We start from the raw sequence: 15,865 nt of genomic DNA on the forward strand, positions 1-15,865 counted from the left end.
ACTCACAGTGGCAAACACAGCACCCACAGATGCAACCATGTTGCCTAGCAGTTGTCATCAATTTCCACACTGTCCAGAAGTCCTTCAAACTCGCTGGGCTGAGATACCAAATTCCTTCCCTTGAAATGGGCACATAGGGCCAGATGTGACCTGCACAAAGCTGGTGGAGGCCAACAGGTGACTCAAGTTGAGGCCTGGCATAGAAGCCCACAGGCAGAAAGGAAAAGCTGGGGTGCCTGGTTACATGCAAGGGCGCAGCGGCATGGTTAACGATGGTGTGGATGATGATGGCTCAGAGGGTGGAGGCGAAGGCCCAAGAATGGAAGTTGTAAAGTGTGGGTGTGAGAGCAGTATAGGTGGGTGTTCCAGGACTGACCTGTGTCAGCAGCGGTGGTAAAGCTGGTAGGCTTGGATGGAGCTGGTTAGCATGCTGATGCTCTAAACTTATCAGAGTGTCCACCATTGTACGGCACCCCCCGTGGATGGCAACCACCATGACCACCATCTATGAAGATTTTCACCCCATATGGGTGTGCTCACGTAATTGAGCACAGCAGGAAGCACCTGCAGTTGTGGATCCAAGGACCTGTGGCATGTGGGCCCAGGGGTTTGAGGGCAAAATGTGGCTCCTGCCCACGGAGGAGCTCTGCTGAGCTATGGTCATGGCAGGACTGGTACTATCCTTGATGCCATTGGAGATGTAGAACTGTTCAAAAGCTGCCACGAATTGGGGTCTACTGTCAGACACGGTGGTGCAGCGAATCCTCTGTCTAGAATTTGGACAAGAGAATTGAGAGTGGCATCGGTGGTGGTGGGCACCATGCTGACAACATATGGGTGGTTAGAATGAGGACATATAAGTAGTTATAATAAGTGTCCACAACAATGAGCCACACAGGAATCAGCTAAGTCCAGATGAATGCTGTCCCTGAGGTGAAGGGGGGTGGACCAGGGGGCAAGAGACTGAGATGGAGCAGGCTGGTGCTGGGAACAAGTGGAATGTCTGAGCACAAAGGTCTTCATACCTCTGTTACTCCGCGGCCAGTACACTTCTCACCTTGCAAGGGTGTCCATCTGCAACACACGCAAAAGTTGCAGAACCTCGGGGGACACATTAGGTGGGATGATGACACACTGAGTAGCCGCTCCGTGAACTTGGTTCCAAATAAGTAAACATGGAGGTTCGTAACGACACTCCAGATGTGTGAAAGCATGCTCACAGGCAGCTGTCCACCTGTACTGAATGCCCTTTTTTCACAGCTTGCTGAGGAGATGCACAATGTGAGCCTCTTGTGGAAGGAAATGATAATTCACCTTTCCCAAAAAAATTCTGCAGCTCCTGTAAGTTTGGGGGCAAAGTAGAGAGGTAATGTCAGAAATGTTGCAGTTAGTGGAGTGGATCCTGTCTTTTTTGAACAAGTGGTCAAAGTATTCCACTTGCTTCTGAAAAAACTGACATCTGTGTAAGTGGGACTTGTGCCCTGCATAATGTAACATAGTACAGGGGGTGCGGAGGTTGCGCAGGTGGTCCTCATGTATAGTGCTAGTGGCAACTAAGTCATCAAGATAGATAGTAGAAGTAGGAATGGACAAAGTTAACTGTTCCAGATACCTCCAGAAAATCGTCAGAACCGAAGAGATCCCAAAGGGCAAGCACCTATATTTGTATAAGGCGAAGGTGATGTTGACAACTATAGTGCACTGTGATTCCTCATCCAAGTGGATTTGTAAATATGCAACAACAAGGTCTATCTCAGAAGAATATTCACCTCCAATAAGCTTTATGCAGAGATCCTCTGGATGCAGGATTTGGTAAGAATCCATTTGTGCGTGGGGATTGACTGTCGATTTAAAATTGCCACACAGCCGGAGAGAGCCGTTGGGTTTCTTGATCATTACCAGGGGTGTGGCCCAAGCACTAATTTTGACAAGTTAAATTACCCAGCTTGTGGAGTCAATCAAAGATGACTTGAACCTCATCACTGATTGGAAATCCAAACAGTAAACAGGCATCAACTGTTGCTCACTGAGTGACCATCAAAGACAAAGAGAGTTAAAAGCCATATGACCGGTTTGTAAGTAGTGCTGACTGAATTTACCCTGGAGAGGAATTGAACTGTCACCATAGGCAACCAACATACGAACAGGTGGGGCTAAGTCAGGGGAGCCAAAGTGAGCATACATTTAGAGGTTAATTAAAGAAACAGTAGCTCCTGTGTCCACCAGGAAGTGAACAGTCTTGTTTGCAGTCATGAGGTTGATAAACAAAGCAGTTGTGGAAGGAATGCCCTGAGAAACAACTACCCGAAATTCATACCCCATCCCATGATGTATGTGTGCTTGTCAAAAGGGGGTGGGGGAGGGAGGTGGGGGCTGACTGTCACATCTGACTATCCCTATAGTTAATGACAGACAGTAATGTGGAGATGTCCATCTTTTCCAAAGTGAATACAGTGTGCCCAGTGATCTGGACAGCCCACACGCAGATGTGCTGTGAAGCAATCAGGACATGGCATGAGACACCACTACTTAAATTGATGGGGTGTTAAAACCTCCTCCGCAAAGGCCATGAAGACCTGCAAAATTGATGAATCATGATGCTGCCAGCAGGAAAGAGACTTGTGAGAATTCTGCCCCCAAGACAATCACTGGATCACTGTTACCTGGGTTCAAGCCATGAGGCATTAGTTTGCTGCCTTTGGGATCTCAGTAGAGTGTGCAATTTTCAAAATATCGTCTAAGGAAGTGAGTCCAGTTTGAGGGCTGCAGTGTGAAATTCCAGACTGGGACCCAATTGGATCACATCTCGGACCAGAGAATCTGGGTATGAAGTTTTGCAAGCTGGGTTTGTACAAGTGAAATTGCAACATCAACTCAACTCTTCCAAATCCATCACCCATGAGTGGTGCGACTGACCATGGTGCTTATGGTATTGATGGAACAGGTGGTCTGATATAACCACATCGAATCATACTGAATAATAATTGGAGAGTAATGAACACATTTCCTCAAACATGAGTGCAACCGGGTTTGAACACGGAGCCAACTTCTTTAGCAAGAAATACGTCTCCGAGGAAGCCCAAGAAAAGAAGAGCAACTGTTGGAGGGCACCATCCAAACTGAAAAGCAACTAAGTGCTGTTTCAGCCACAGCAAATACGTGTCACAATCATCCTTTGTGTAGTTAAATGGTGGAAATGCAGGTGGACGGCACTTCACCCGGGAAGTGACGACAGCCGGGATGTGCTGGGAACCCCGAATCTGTAAGTGAGCGAACAAAAGTTGAAATTGTTGTTGGAATTGCTGTTGCTATTCCATGAGCTGCATGAGTTTGGTGTCCATGGAAAACCACTAACCTTTTTACCATACCATCAACTATAGTAACCAGAATCAGACATAACCTGGAATGACTCAAGAACCAGCAGAGGTAGCCTAACTAGCCGAGAGCATTTACTGTAAGCCACCAGAGAGTAACAGGTGGGCAAAATGAGAGACATGCAAACAACACAGATGGCAGAAGAGATTAACAACTCAAGCGAGCACACCAAGATTGAAAACTAAGGTGCAGCAAATTCAGAATGAAGCCAACAATGTGCAGTTAGATCAACCCTGTAGCGAAGTGAAATAACTGACTGCAAAGCTGCTGGTGTCCAGCTTTAAAGGGAAGCCACAGATATCAGTATACCGGCATGGTGGGTGTGTCTTACGGCAGTACTAGCAGTGGCAACAGCAATAACAGCAGCCGCAGCTGCACTACTTAGCAGCTGGCAAGCCTTCAAACTAGCGTAGCTGGTACAGGGTGTATACATGGACGAGGAAAAAAAATTCCGGGATTTTTCCTGGATTTACCGGTTAAAAATACACTTTCTCCCAGGTCAAAATACCCTTTTTCCGTGTTAAGTAACAGTATACTTTTCCTCAGGACTGTAAAACTTATCAATCCTTTTAATGGTTGTGGTTTTATACAAAGCCGTAGAATTTCCCAGCACTTTAGAAAACGAAACTCAGAGAAAAAAACATGTTTTGGAAAGATATCTGATGTGCAGCACCATGTACACTGCATATTTTCGATTTACGAAAGTATAAATTAGAATTCCATCAAACACCGCATGTTACTTTCCGAAGGATTGAAATCGAGATTACGATGCGCTTTTGTAAGCCAGTCATACCACATGTCAAGCGATCTCACCAGCCGATGACAGCGGATATTCAGAGCATAGGACATGTAATGTAGTCCGCCAATAGCAAAATCACTGTTAAGTAGCCCAAACACACAAATAGGAAAAGGTAATGGTTTAAATTAATATATATAGTATTGCTACAACAAAAGAAAAGCTTTTACGTATAATATTGGTCTCTAATAAGTTACAAGAGAAGCTAAGCTTTCGCACATAATGTTGCTCTTTTTTGCACGTGTTACACTTTAAGATACATCACACAAATGTGCCAGTAAAATTTTTAACGACATAAATGTCTGATATTCTGGGCTCGAAAATATTCTGAATGGTTGTTCTCAAAGATTTGATTTTTGAATGAGAGTGAAACGCTATGTGATTTAAGAAACTAATCGGACATTCGCGCACAGAGTTCATCTTGTGTAGAACGAAATTTACTTTACTTGAAAGTAATGCTTTTCAAACAACCATTTGGAATATTTTCCCATGACCTGTTAGAAATACCTTCGTTTCAGCAGTTGCGTCAGATGACAGGCATCACCGCGCTTGCACAGCTAGGATGACGCAAGAAGCCCGTACGTTCGTACGTGTAAAACATTAGAAGATCTTACATTATGTCAAAACAAGACATTAGAGGATATTCCAAGAGCACGGGAATTTTGTGAAGCATACTAAAATGCATAATTTGGCTTAAATGCACATTTGTATGTCCAGATTCAGATGTAAATTTTCTTGGAGTACCAGTACCATAATATCTCATGTTTGGTTCTTTATTATGGCATAATAACCATATGTGCTAAAGATGAAAATGTGAACTTGAAATGCAGCGAGCAGTTGAAACTAGCCAATTGTGTGGAATTAAACACTTCATTTCAAATAAATTGACTGCCTCAGCAGAAAAGATTAATAAAAGTCAAATTTCTTTAACAAATCGACAAAAATAACTTCATTGTTCTGCAAGGTGATTAACGCTTGACTGTCAGAAAAGTGGAAACAAAATACAATCTGAAACTAATAACACATTTTAGCCTTCAATAATTATGTGAATGTATTTTAATTCACTTGATAGCTCCTGGCCACAGAAATCTGATTTGTTTTCATTTGACGTGAGAGCAATAAACAAAGAGGAAACAGCAAAATCACTGAACGTAAACACGGGTCACGTGGAGACTACCACCTACCCACTACAACTCAAGGCTGCACTGTGCATCAGGCCCGGATCTATGATATTTCCAAACCGGGGCAACATTAGGTAGTGGCGCTCCCCCTCCCTCGAGTGTTTGAAGTAGGAGGCCGAAATTTTAAAAAATCGACTTTTCAAAAATATCTTCATTTTGTAGCGCACGTCTAAGTGTGCGAAGTACAGTGCCATGTCTCTTCACACAGGATTCTTCCATCGCACGTCTCTGTATTTCGCTCTGTGGAATTCAAACGTGTAATATTTTGTAATGGGTGCCATCAGACTATATTCAGCCCAGTGGAAATTAAAATGACCTGTGGTACCTCTCCTACTTACAGTCAGCCGGTTTGACATCCTGTTCCTTTTTTTTAAAAAAAAAAAATTGCAATTAATACTGGATGGGATTATTTGTAACCGGCAGAACAAGAACTCTTCAGAAAATTTGCAGTCTTTACTACCTATTAGCTAATAACTTGCTGTTTTGTGTGACATAAAATTAAATATAGGATACATAAAATGAGTAAAGACAAGAGACAAGCAAGACAGTACACATTTTTCAATCCTTAAGTCCTAGCTTTTTTTCTCTCTAATCTTGCCACAGCTTTATATGGCGTACTTTCCTTTCTGGGAAAGAATCTATTACCTCATCAAAGTTCGTCAATGTTTTGCTACATGAAAAAATGAAATGTTGTAGTCTAATACTAGAAAAGCTGTTAATACAAGTAGTACCCAAGACTGGTGTGGTTTCTCGATCTGATTACGTCTATTTTGTCACTGTCTGCCAGATAAAACGAAATATGCCAGCGTAATATTGAAGCAATTGTTACACCCACCAAATAAATGAGGCTGTTTTGGCATAAATGGTCATTTTTATAACACGACAGAATATAATTCACGAAGTACCAATATCAAATGCCTATTAGGCCTACTACAAGCAAAAGGCTTTATGTTAGGAAACAGTTTCACATTCCATTCATGCACACCAGTTTCTCAAGCATGAGATCAAAAAGTAGTATTATGAAATTTTTATATAAGCTTGGAACTGACTTATTCTTCTATAATTTGTGTGATGTCCCTGTTTCTTCTCCTTCCTTGTTCTAACAAACAATCTTGTCATCACCAATTCTGTAGCTATTTCTACCACTGTCAAAATTTGTTCGCCGATTAACTTCACTACCCCTGCCAGAATCACTAGTTTAGTTATCCAGCCATTATTCTCCGGTTAGGTGTTATTACATGTTTGTACAACACGTTTTCCACACTACTTCCAGAATAGAACTGTAGTGGCTGCTAGCCGGGGACTGTATATCTGGGCCTTAGTAGTGTAGCCATCTGGCCAAAAATTTTCTGTCAAAATTTCATTTTCTTGGATACACGGAGAAGACAATACATAATCTTTGTTGCCTTTAATTCCTGTTAGTCATTTATTTCCGCTCTGGCAATCTGAATCAATGGAATTCACTAGTAATTATAACAACGCTGATCATTTGCAAACCCAGTGAACCACATAAACAGCGACTGTCATTCGCCCTTTCGGCTTTATTCACTCAGCTCTTATAAACTCGTCCCCTTCTGTCTGCAGGAAAGTTTATTTCTAGATGCAATGGGGATTCTCCTGGCAGAGACATCATGTACAAGATGCACGCATTCAAAAATAAACTTACAATTCATTCAGAAATCAACTTAGAATTTGATCAAAAATGTCCAAAAACCAACAGGGATGCATTCAAAATCGTTTGAGTAATTGAAGACCAATGTGTGCTGGATGCTAGGTGCTTTATGAAACAAGGTCTTTTTCCTCAATGATATGAATTGTATGATTCTTTTCTATATTCCAACCACTACTTTAACTGCATTTCTAGAATATGTAAAGAAATACAAGTATTCTACTGAAATCACATAATGAAATTCAATTCATACTACAAATAAATGACAAACCTTTGCTGTGATGTCTTGCAAATCCCTAAGCTCTTTTTTCTCTGAAAGTGGAGGTGTCTTCTGCACAAACTCGTTCAGTATAGCTAGCATCAAGAACTGAGCTGGTGGTGAGAGTGTCAAGCCATCACGCAGAAGTCCTATTAAAGAACTCCAGCTCTCAGTGAGTTGAGAGCCAGAAGTTGTTTGCATATAGCAGTAAAACAACTCCAGAACACTAACTTCTATACAAGCCTCCTATAATAAGAGAAAAATGTATGTAAAGTACTTTGAAATAGAGTATAAACACTTATTTTTTCCAGTCCATTATTTTCTTATACAATCACAATTACATACGCATCATTTACAAAAAATAGAGCCCATCACAGCAAAATTTATGTCTTATTTTTGTATTTTTGTCTATATTTAGTGATAGTTCACATGCACATAAATAAAATGTACAAATTAGTTTTAAAATCTGCCAATTTTCAAGACAACTAACTAGTAACAAAGTATACTATACAGTATTAGACACTCTAGTTGATCATCTGTTGGATATGGAATTAAGCACCTTAGCTTCTAACATTTTTCTTCATTGTTCTTAGGTCCACACAAATCTCAACAAATTTTCTGGGGCATATGTACTACATTATTGCTTCATTTACGATTTTATGATGACATTGGTTTCTGCTTTCTAGGACTAGTCTGCCTGTACTCCCGTGCTCCATCAAATGAAGCCCCTTAATTTTACAAGGGAAGGTCAGCTACTAATAGCAAGAAGCAATCTGAGTAGAATCGATGCATATGATATGAGTTGACCCAGCAAGATAACCTCTCTGACTTCAGGCAGCAACATGTAATTTGTCAAACAGTTCAAGAATCATGCTTAGCCAACCCTTTATACACTGGTAGACATTAAAATTGCAACATCAGAAAGGATAGCAAGTGATGAAAGATAACACTATCGAAGACTGGTCACAGCCACCAGCTTTAAGATGCCAAGAATCCAAGTCTGGTGTCCAAAGTATCATCTATATGAACTAGACTAACCATTATCACCATACAACGTGATCGGCCCATATGATGATGACAAATACAAAATGGGACTCCTCCACACATGGATATGTCCACTGTGATGCTATATATAGAACTGGGACTCAGCTGAAAAGATGACAAAATGCCATTCCTGTTTCCAATGCGGTTATTAGGTACATCGCTATCTCTGCTGCCACATCAAGGCAAGCCATAACAATGGTGCTTAAAGTCCAAGAAGCCATAGCCTTGCCACTGGCAAATTACAATACTTGTTAGTCGATATTTCTCCTTCTTACACAAGGTACAATAATCCGCTCAAAATTTACTAACATTCATATGTGACAGGGTGAAAAGTAAAGGAAAGGTGACCTCTCACCAATAACGGATCAATGCATGGACCACAGAAACACATAACGGCATTTGCACTAGCTTTTGAGCAATGGCTCTTTTTCTTTTCACACATAGACACCCAAATGCACACTCCTGTGGTCACTGCAGAGACTGATTATCGATATTTGATTACGGAAAGCAGATGCCTCAGCAGATAGTGGTGGGAAGCAGATAGGGAAGGAGTAGTGGGAAAGAGGCAGGTCTCTGGACAGATGACTCTGCAGCTGCACAAGATGAAAATATTACAGAGGGTAGAGCAAAAAGAGATGCAGGAAGAGCGATAGGAGGGGGGGGGGGAGTAGGAGGGAGGGGAAAATGGAGGTGGGAAACAGATGAAAAGGCAGAGAGGGAGAGGAGAAAGAAGGGAAAAGGGTTGAAAAGGTGGAAGGAGGTGGAGGGGGGAGAAGGAGAGTGAGAGGGAATGCTCACATTGTGGGAGGGGGAGGGGGGACGAGTGGTGAGAGAAGGCAGAGCACGATCTGGATGGAGGAGTAGTAGTCTGAACAGAAGAAGTAGGGAAAAATAAGATAAGGCAGTGGGGACATGTTCATGGAGGTTTAGGCCAGTGGGATTGAGAGAGTGCAGGATTTACTGGAGAGACAATTCCCATCTGCATAGTTCACACAAACTTGTGTTGGAGGGAGTAACCAAATGAAGTCAGTTGTGTTGCAGCATGCCGCATGTTCAGCAGCTGGATGGTCAAATTTGCGGTTTGGACAGTTTCATGCGAGCAGACAATTTGTTACATGTCATGTTAACACAGAATGTCATACATGTTCAGCAACTGGATGGTCAAATTTGCAGTTTGGGAGTGGCCATTCATGCGAGCAGACAATTTGTTACTTATCATGTTAACACCGAATGTCGTACACTAATGTCAGTATTGATGATATGAGGGTGGTTTGAAAAGTTCTCAGAATCACCACGAGAGGTCAGCGCTAGCACAACGAGTTGTTCAGATGATATTCATTGGACTGTTGCCTGCAAACACGAGCCACGTCAGTGCTCTTGGAAGAGAGCTGTGGCAGTGACGTGGCTCTATTGTTGTTCCCACACAGTGATTTGCGAAGATGGGGGGGGGGGGGGGGGGGGGGGGACGAGATTCAAGCAGTGATCAAGTACTTCATAAAGAAATGTATGAAAGCAAAGGTCATTCATGCTGATTTCCAGAATACGCTGGGGGACTCTGCTCCTTCATATTCAACTGTTGCCAAGAGGACAAATGAATTTAAATTTGGTCGGGAGAGCTTAGATGATGAACCGCATAGTGGTCGGCCAAGATGTGTCACTACTCCAGAAATCATTGCAAAAGTGCACAAAATGGTCATGGAGGACCGCCGATTGAAAGTGCGTGAAATTGCTCAAGCTTACCAGATGTATTCTGAAAGGGTATATCACATTTTAACTGAAGAATTAGAAATGAAAAAATTATCTGCAAGATGGGTGCCACAAATCTTGACACGCACCCACACACATGTGCCATCGCCATGGCAAAATTACACGAACTTAAGTTTGAATTGTGCCACACCTGCCTTATTCACCAGATATGGCTTTGTCAGGCTTCCATCTCTTCCCAAAACTGAAAATTTTTCTCAGTAGACGAAGATTCACTTCAAACGAAGAATTGATTGCCAGAGTTGACAACTATTTTGCAAGCCTGGAGGAAACTCATTTTCGAGATGGGATCAAGGCACTGGAACACCACTGGACCAAGTGCATTAATCTACAAGGAGACTACATTGAAATATAAAAAAGATTCACTGATGTAAGTACTTTTTTTCTATTCCGTTCCGAGAACTTTTCAAATCACCGCTGTATATAATAATTCTGCTTTCACATGTGGGCCTGCTTCTTATTGGGTAGATATTCCAGTGGCTGGAATGCAGTAGGAGGTGGGGGATGAGTGTAAGGGACAGGTCTTACACCTAGGATGACCATAAGGCAATGACCCATGGGGTGCAAGATTAGCAGCAGGATTGGAAAAGAGATGGACAAGGATATTCTGTAGGTTGGGTCGGCGAAGAACACTACTTTGGGGGATGTGGACAGGATTTTTGGTAGAATGTCCCCTATCTCGGGGTATGACGAGAGGTAGTAAAGCCTTGGTGGAGGATGTGGTTGAGCTTCTCAAGGTCATGGTGATATTGGGTTATAAGATGAGTGCTTGTCGGTGGCTGATTAATAGATTACTTGCAGCAGGGGGGATATGTCACGAGAGATTTATTTATGGATGAGATGACAGACATTCCCCCCCCCCCCCCCCTATCAACCCCTCTGCCTTCTTTCTTCCCTTCTGCCTCTTCATCTTTACCTTTCTCTCTTTTTTCTCCTTTGCTCTTCCTGCATCTCTTTTTGAACTACCCTCTGTACACACTTATGTTCCTGCTGTGCAGCCACCGAGTCATCTGTTCAAAAACCTGCCCGTTTCTGTTACCCCCTCTTTGGGCCTTCCCTATCCCCTCCCTATCTCTATCAGCTCAGGCAACTGCTTTCAATAACTGAGTATCAATAATCAGTCTTCCATGACCATGGAAGTGTGTGTGTGGGTGTTTGTGTGACTACCTGTGTGAATGTGTGTACTTGTGCTAGAAAAAGAGCTACTGCTCGAAAGCTATGTATTGCTCCAGCCAGGAATTTCCATTATTGTTCAACATTCAAATGTGATTTTTAATTGAGAAAAGTGCTATGTAAAAGATGTAAAATGCATTACTGATATCTACTTTGTGCAGTTGCACTCAAATGTTTATCATTTGCATATCCAAGTATCTAGGACACTTCATGCATATTTGACGTTTGTTGTATGCCACCTTCGTGGTATTGCCATTTTTAATGTCCAGCAATGCAATACTATGACACAAATAGTGTTGACTGAGGCTGACTTGGTAAACATTCATAGGTACCAGTTTGGACTGCCAGGAGATGTGGTTTCGTTAGACAAAACCTGTACATAAAAAAGGAACAGTTAATTAGCGACAGTAAAGGTAATGGAACTTGGATCTCATTTGGTAAAAATCCCAATTCTCACAAGTAAGAGGCAGAGCATTGTCTTTCACATTGAATCAAGATGTATTGGACACCTACTCACTCAACACGGTAGTCCCTGGTGAAATTACTATTGGCAAGTTTTGCCTGATACTAATCAAAGGAATAAAAAGTACAACAAATAAAAAGGAAAGAGTGAAATTGGCTAATCCATCTACATCAATGAAGAAATTCATTTCCAGAAAACGTATTTAGTGTGCTTTCAAAAAACTGAGACACAAAATAAATGCATAAGAACTAAAATGCTTCTGCCACCCGCAAACAGGGGTGGGAGGATGGGTACAGGTATTTTATTCATTACAGAATTCTAACAAATTTCTAGCAATCTTTGGCTGTGAATCTATTGTAGACTGCCAAGCATGACAGAAAATACTGTTACTTTAGTACTCTGTACGTATCTTGGGCTTTCTTAGTTGGCATACTTTTCATTGGAAATTATGCTGATTCCTTGGTGTGGTGGCAGTTTCAGCACTGGTCTGTAAGCAATACGGGTGTGAATCTACACAGAATCATGTTTCAATCTTTAATTCTCAATTCACAGTACAGCTCTTATTGCCTCAAAACCTGCAAATTCCCAGGACAACATATACTTTATAGGAAAGACATTGTGGCTAACACCTTCAGTTGCTGAATCAAGTAACTTTATTCAGCACCAATTTCAGTCTCCATGACTGTCTTTTGATGCAAGACTTGAAATTCATATCTGTGTGTCAATAGTATACCACTGTTTTCGCTGGTTACAAACCATTAGTCAGCTCTCATATACTCAAATCTAATAATGTAATTGTAAAACCCACATAAAAGTTGAAATCCATATTTTAATTCTAGGTGGACAAGATTCTTTACACACCTTAGCCAATTTTAGATTAACTCCAAACTATACAAACCAACCACAAGAAATAATTTTATGATGCATGGAATTGCTGTTTATCTATTTGAACCACACACTTGCCGCCCCCCCCCCCCCCCCCCAAATCACCAACATACAACACACAAAATTTCAATTATATGTAAGAGAGATATCACACTGAGAAATTTTTCCCTTCCCCTTATAAATCTGTCATAATGTCAAGCTGGGTGCAATTTCCCCATCCTGTTTACAGATCCTATCTTGCTGTAAAAGACTGTTCTCTTCTGTAACTAAAAGACTTTTTTTTCCAGCTGGCACTTCCCTGACAATGTGTAAGAAACTGTCATACACCAGTTGTAATCACAAGTGGCAAATTTCCAAAATGAGTGTATATGACAACTTATTTCACACTGTGGTAAGTGTCTTAGTAGTAAAGACAGTTATGTAGAGAAACAATAAAAGGAATGTCACAGCACATACAATTAATTTGTTAATTGCACTGAGGAAGCAATGGAAGTCCTATAATAATAATAATAATAATAATGATAATAGTCAATTTGTGCCATGTACAGAAACAATAGCTAGAATTTCAAAACATGTCACATATATTATAAAACATGGGCTGTTTATAGAATATGCTTTGATGTCTGTATGTTATCAGAACACTTACTTTCTGACATCATTACACACACCTAAATATGATCTCACCTTCTTAAATCCTTCAATGGGTGGGGGCTGCTTCACTACCTGGTGTACAGTCTGCACCAATGTATCCATAGGCATAACACGTATCGCTGATATTAGATACACCAGCACTTGCTGGCTTTGGGTTGCCACTGGAACAGCCTTAAAGGATGGAAGAGGTCTATTCAGAATCAGTAAGCACATCACGACTTCTTACACCTGTGTGTCAATACAAGGACATTCAAGTATATTTAAAAAATTGGATTAGCTTTAAGATGACAAATCAATAAAATTAGGAGGAAATCTTTTCACGCATCAGTACATTTCAACTACATAAAATCTGAAAAAGGAGGGGTTAAGTATTCTATATTCTGGCCAAGGAGAGTGGATTTTCCACATGAGATGAGCACAAAATCAGAGTCAATTATTAGTGGCCCTAAAAAAAAAATTTAATTTACCTTGTACACCAAATTCTGCCTGAAACATGCAGGGTGCATTGTTTCTCGCCAGGACAAAATCCCCAGTATCACATGAGAGCATATGACTTTCATGATATTTATTCAGGCTGTGCAAACATCTGCATAAATGGGTGCTATGCACAAAGAAAACAAACAAATTTACATTCTTGAAGAATGGCATCACAAAACCACGAAAAGCTGCTGTAATGACTGTTCACATATTGACAATCAGTTCCAGTCAATCGACCACCTCCATATCATGAATATCATTACATCAGTTTAAAGGAGGATTGCTTGATGCCAGGCATATAATTATTATTAGTTGCAGCATATGTAATGTAAGTAACAATGCTGCAACTGATAATAATTATGTGCCTGACATAAAGGATCCGTCCTTTAACATGTTGTGATGATATTCATGACTTGAAGATGGTCGATTGACTGAAACTAGCTGTCAAAAATATTAATACACACTACGGCAGCTTCTGGTGGTTTCATAATGCCCTTCTTTGGGTACATTGAACTGTGCAGCACAGTTTACTGAAAATTTACATCCCTTTGTATCAGAAAAAATAAAAATGAAAATAAATAATAATAAAAGCCCTATCACAATCCACCTACTACCAAATCTGAAAACATTCTTACATTAGGAGTGAAAGAAGCAGATGACTGCATTTCCACTCAACAAAGCAATCATCAAGCCTTGCTTATAGTTTGGTATTATCTAGAACTTTTCAAACAGATTTGCACAAGTTTTGTGTAGTGTTTTTTACATGGCCTTTATGATTTTCAGTTTCTGTTTGATACAATTTCTGCTAGTTGGAAAATTGCTACAAAAACTTATGCCACTTCACAATAATGAGAGTAAAGTACATTTCTTAAACATTTTTACTCAACATTCAGCAAAAATTTTCTGCATAATAACATATTGTACGTAATTTTTAGAGTTTTGTACTTTAATCAGTAAATACTGAACCCTCGTAGGGAAACTCTGTTACCTATCTGTCTGACCAACTGTTAAGAACATCCTTTTTTCAGAAAAGGGTACACATATCAAGTTTAAATTTATGCCACATACTTTAAATCTACGGTCCCTTAGCAGAGAAAAAAACTTAAGCTTCTAAATAAATGCAATCAGAAGTAATGGCCATTTATGTGACATATTATGATAGTCGCAAAATCACCCATCAAAAGCTATAGCGTACTTCCCACAGACCTAGAATCACAAAATTTGGCAAGAAACAAGGTTTCACAGTACAAGTAAAGTAAAAAACCTGTAAATTGTTGATTTGTAATTATGTCAAACAAAAAATATTTCTCTTTTCATTTGTTATCCGACTTCAAACTTATAAGGAGTGATCAAAAAGTTTCTCTTCAAAGGCCGTACAGCCCAGAATTGGTATGCCAATAACACACAATTTCAGTGAGCACTGAGGCAATCATCCCTCTGACATATCAGGTAGATGACAGTTGTTTGATAAAACACCTTGTCCTGCTGTATGAAGAAGTCTGTAACTGCCTGCTGCACATCCTCGTCTGAGGATACACATCAATTTATTACAAAAATTGTATTTTTGTGTTGAGACTCATTGGTTCTGCCAACTCACAAGCAAATTGTCATGTTCCAACCTAACCTAGGCCTTGATCTACGAGGGCTGTTCAATAAAGAATGATCATAATTTTTTTATGGTCATAATTTCTTGCACTACAGTTTAATCTTATGATATTCTGGTAGCTTAATGTGCAACAAACATGCCGTAGTAGTTTCATTGTTGGGACTCCTGGTTCCCACCTGTGAGAGGCAGGCAAGGTCAGACATGTTCAGTATTGCCTACCGCTGCAATGGAGGTAACACGTGAGGAGCAATATGCAGCTTTGAAATTCTGCTTTCGTCTCAACAAATCTTCAGCTGAGGCCTATACAATGTTATAGGAGGCCTATAAAGAGTCTGTTCTTCCCTACAGCACAGCTTGAAGGTGGTTTAAAATGTTTAAAGAGAAGAGAGACTCAATTACAAAGGAAGGTGGACCTGGTGCTCCAGTTACTGCTCTAAGGAAAAAAACATGAACAATGCTGCTCTCACTGTGAGAGAGTATCGATGAATTACCTTACGATCACTTTCTGAAATACTAAACATT

General features: G+C 40.6%; 1 protein-coding gene across 1 annotated transcript in view; it reads right to left on the bottom strand.

Moving 5' to 3' along the window:
• Nucleotides 1-15,865, bottom strand: part of LOC126199686 (protein dopey-1 homolog) — a 376,916-nt gene that overhangs the window by 109,025 nt on the left and 252,026 nt on the right. Inside the window, exons 23-24 of the mRNA XM_049936615.1 lie at nt 13,294-13,431; nt 7,293-7,526 (exon numbers count right to left, since the gene is read on the bottom strand). Of these exons, the coding sequence (XP_049792572.1) occupies nt 7,293-7,526; nt 13,294-13,431 (372 nt within the window). The remainder of the gene's footprint in view (nt 1-7,292; nt 7,527-13,293; nt 13,432-15,865) is intronic.

This window comes from Schistocerca nitens, chromosome 1 (assembly GCF_023898315.1).
Source record: "Schistocerca nitens isolate TAMUIC-IGC-003100 chromosome 1, iqSchNite1.1, whole genome shotgun sequence".
Classification (NCBI taxonomy): domain Eukaryota; kingdom Metazoa; phylum Arthropoda; class Insecta; order Orthoptera; family Acrididae; genus Schistocerca; species Schistocerca nitens.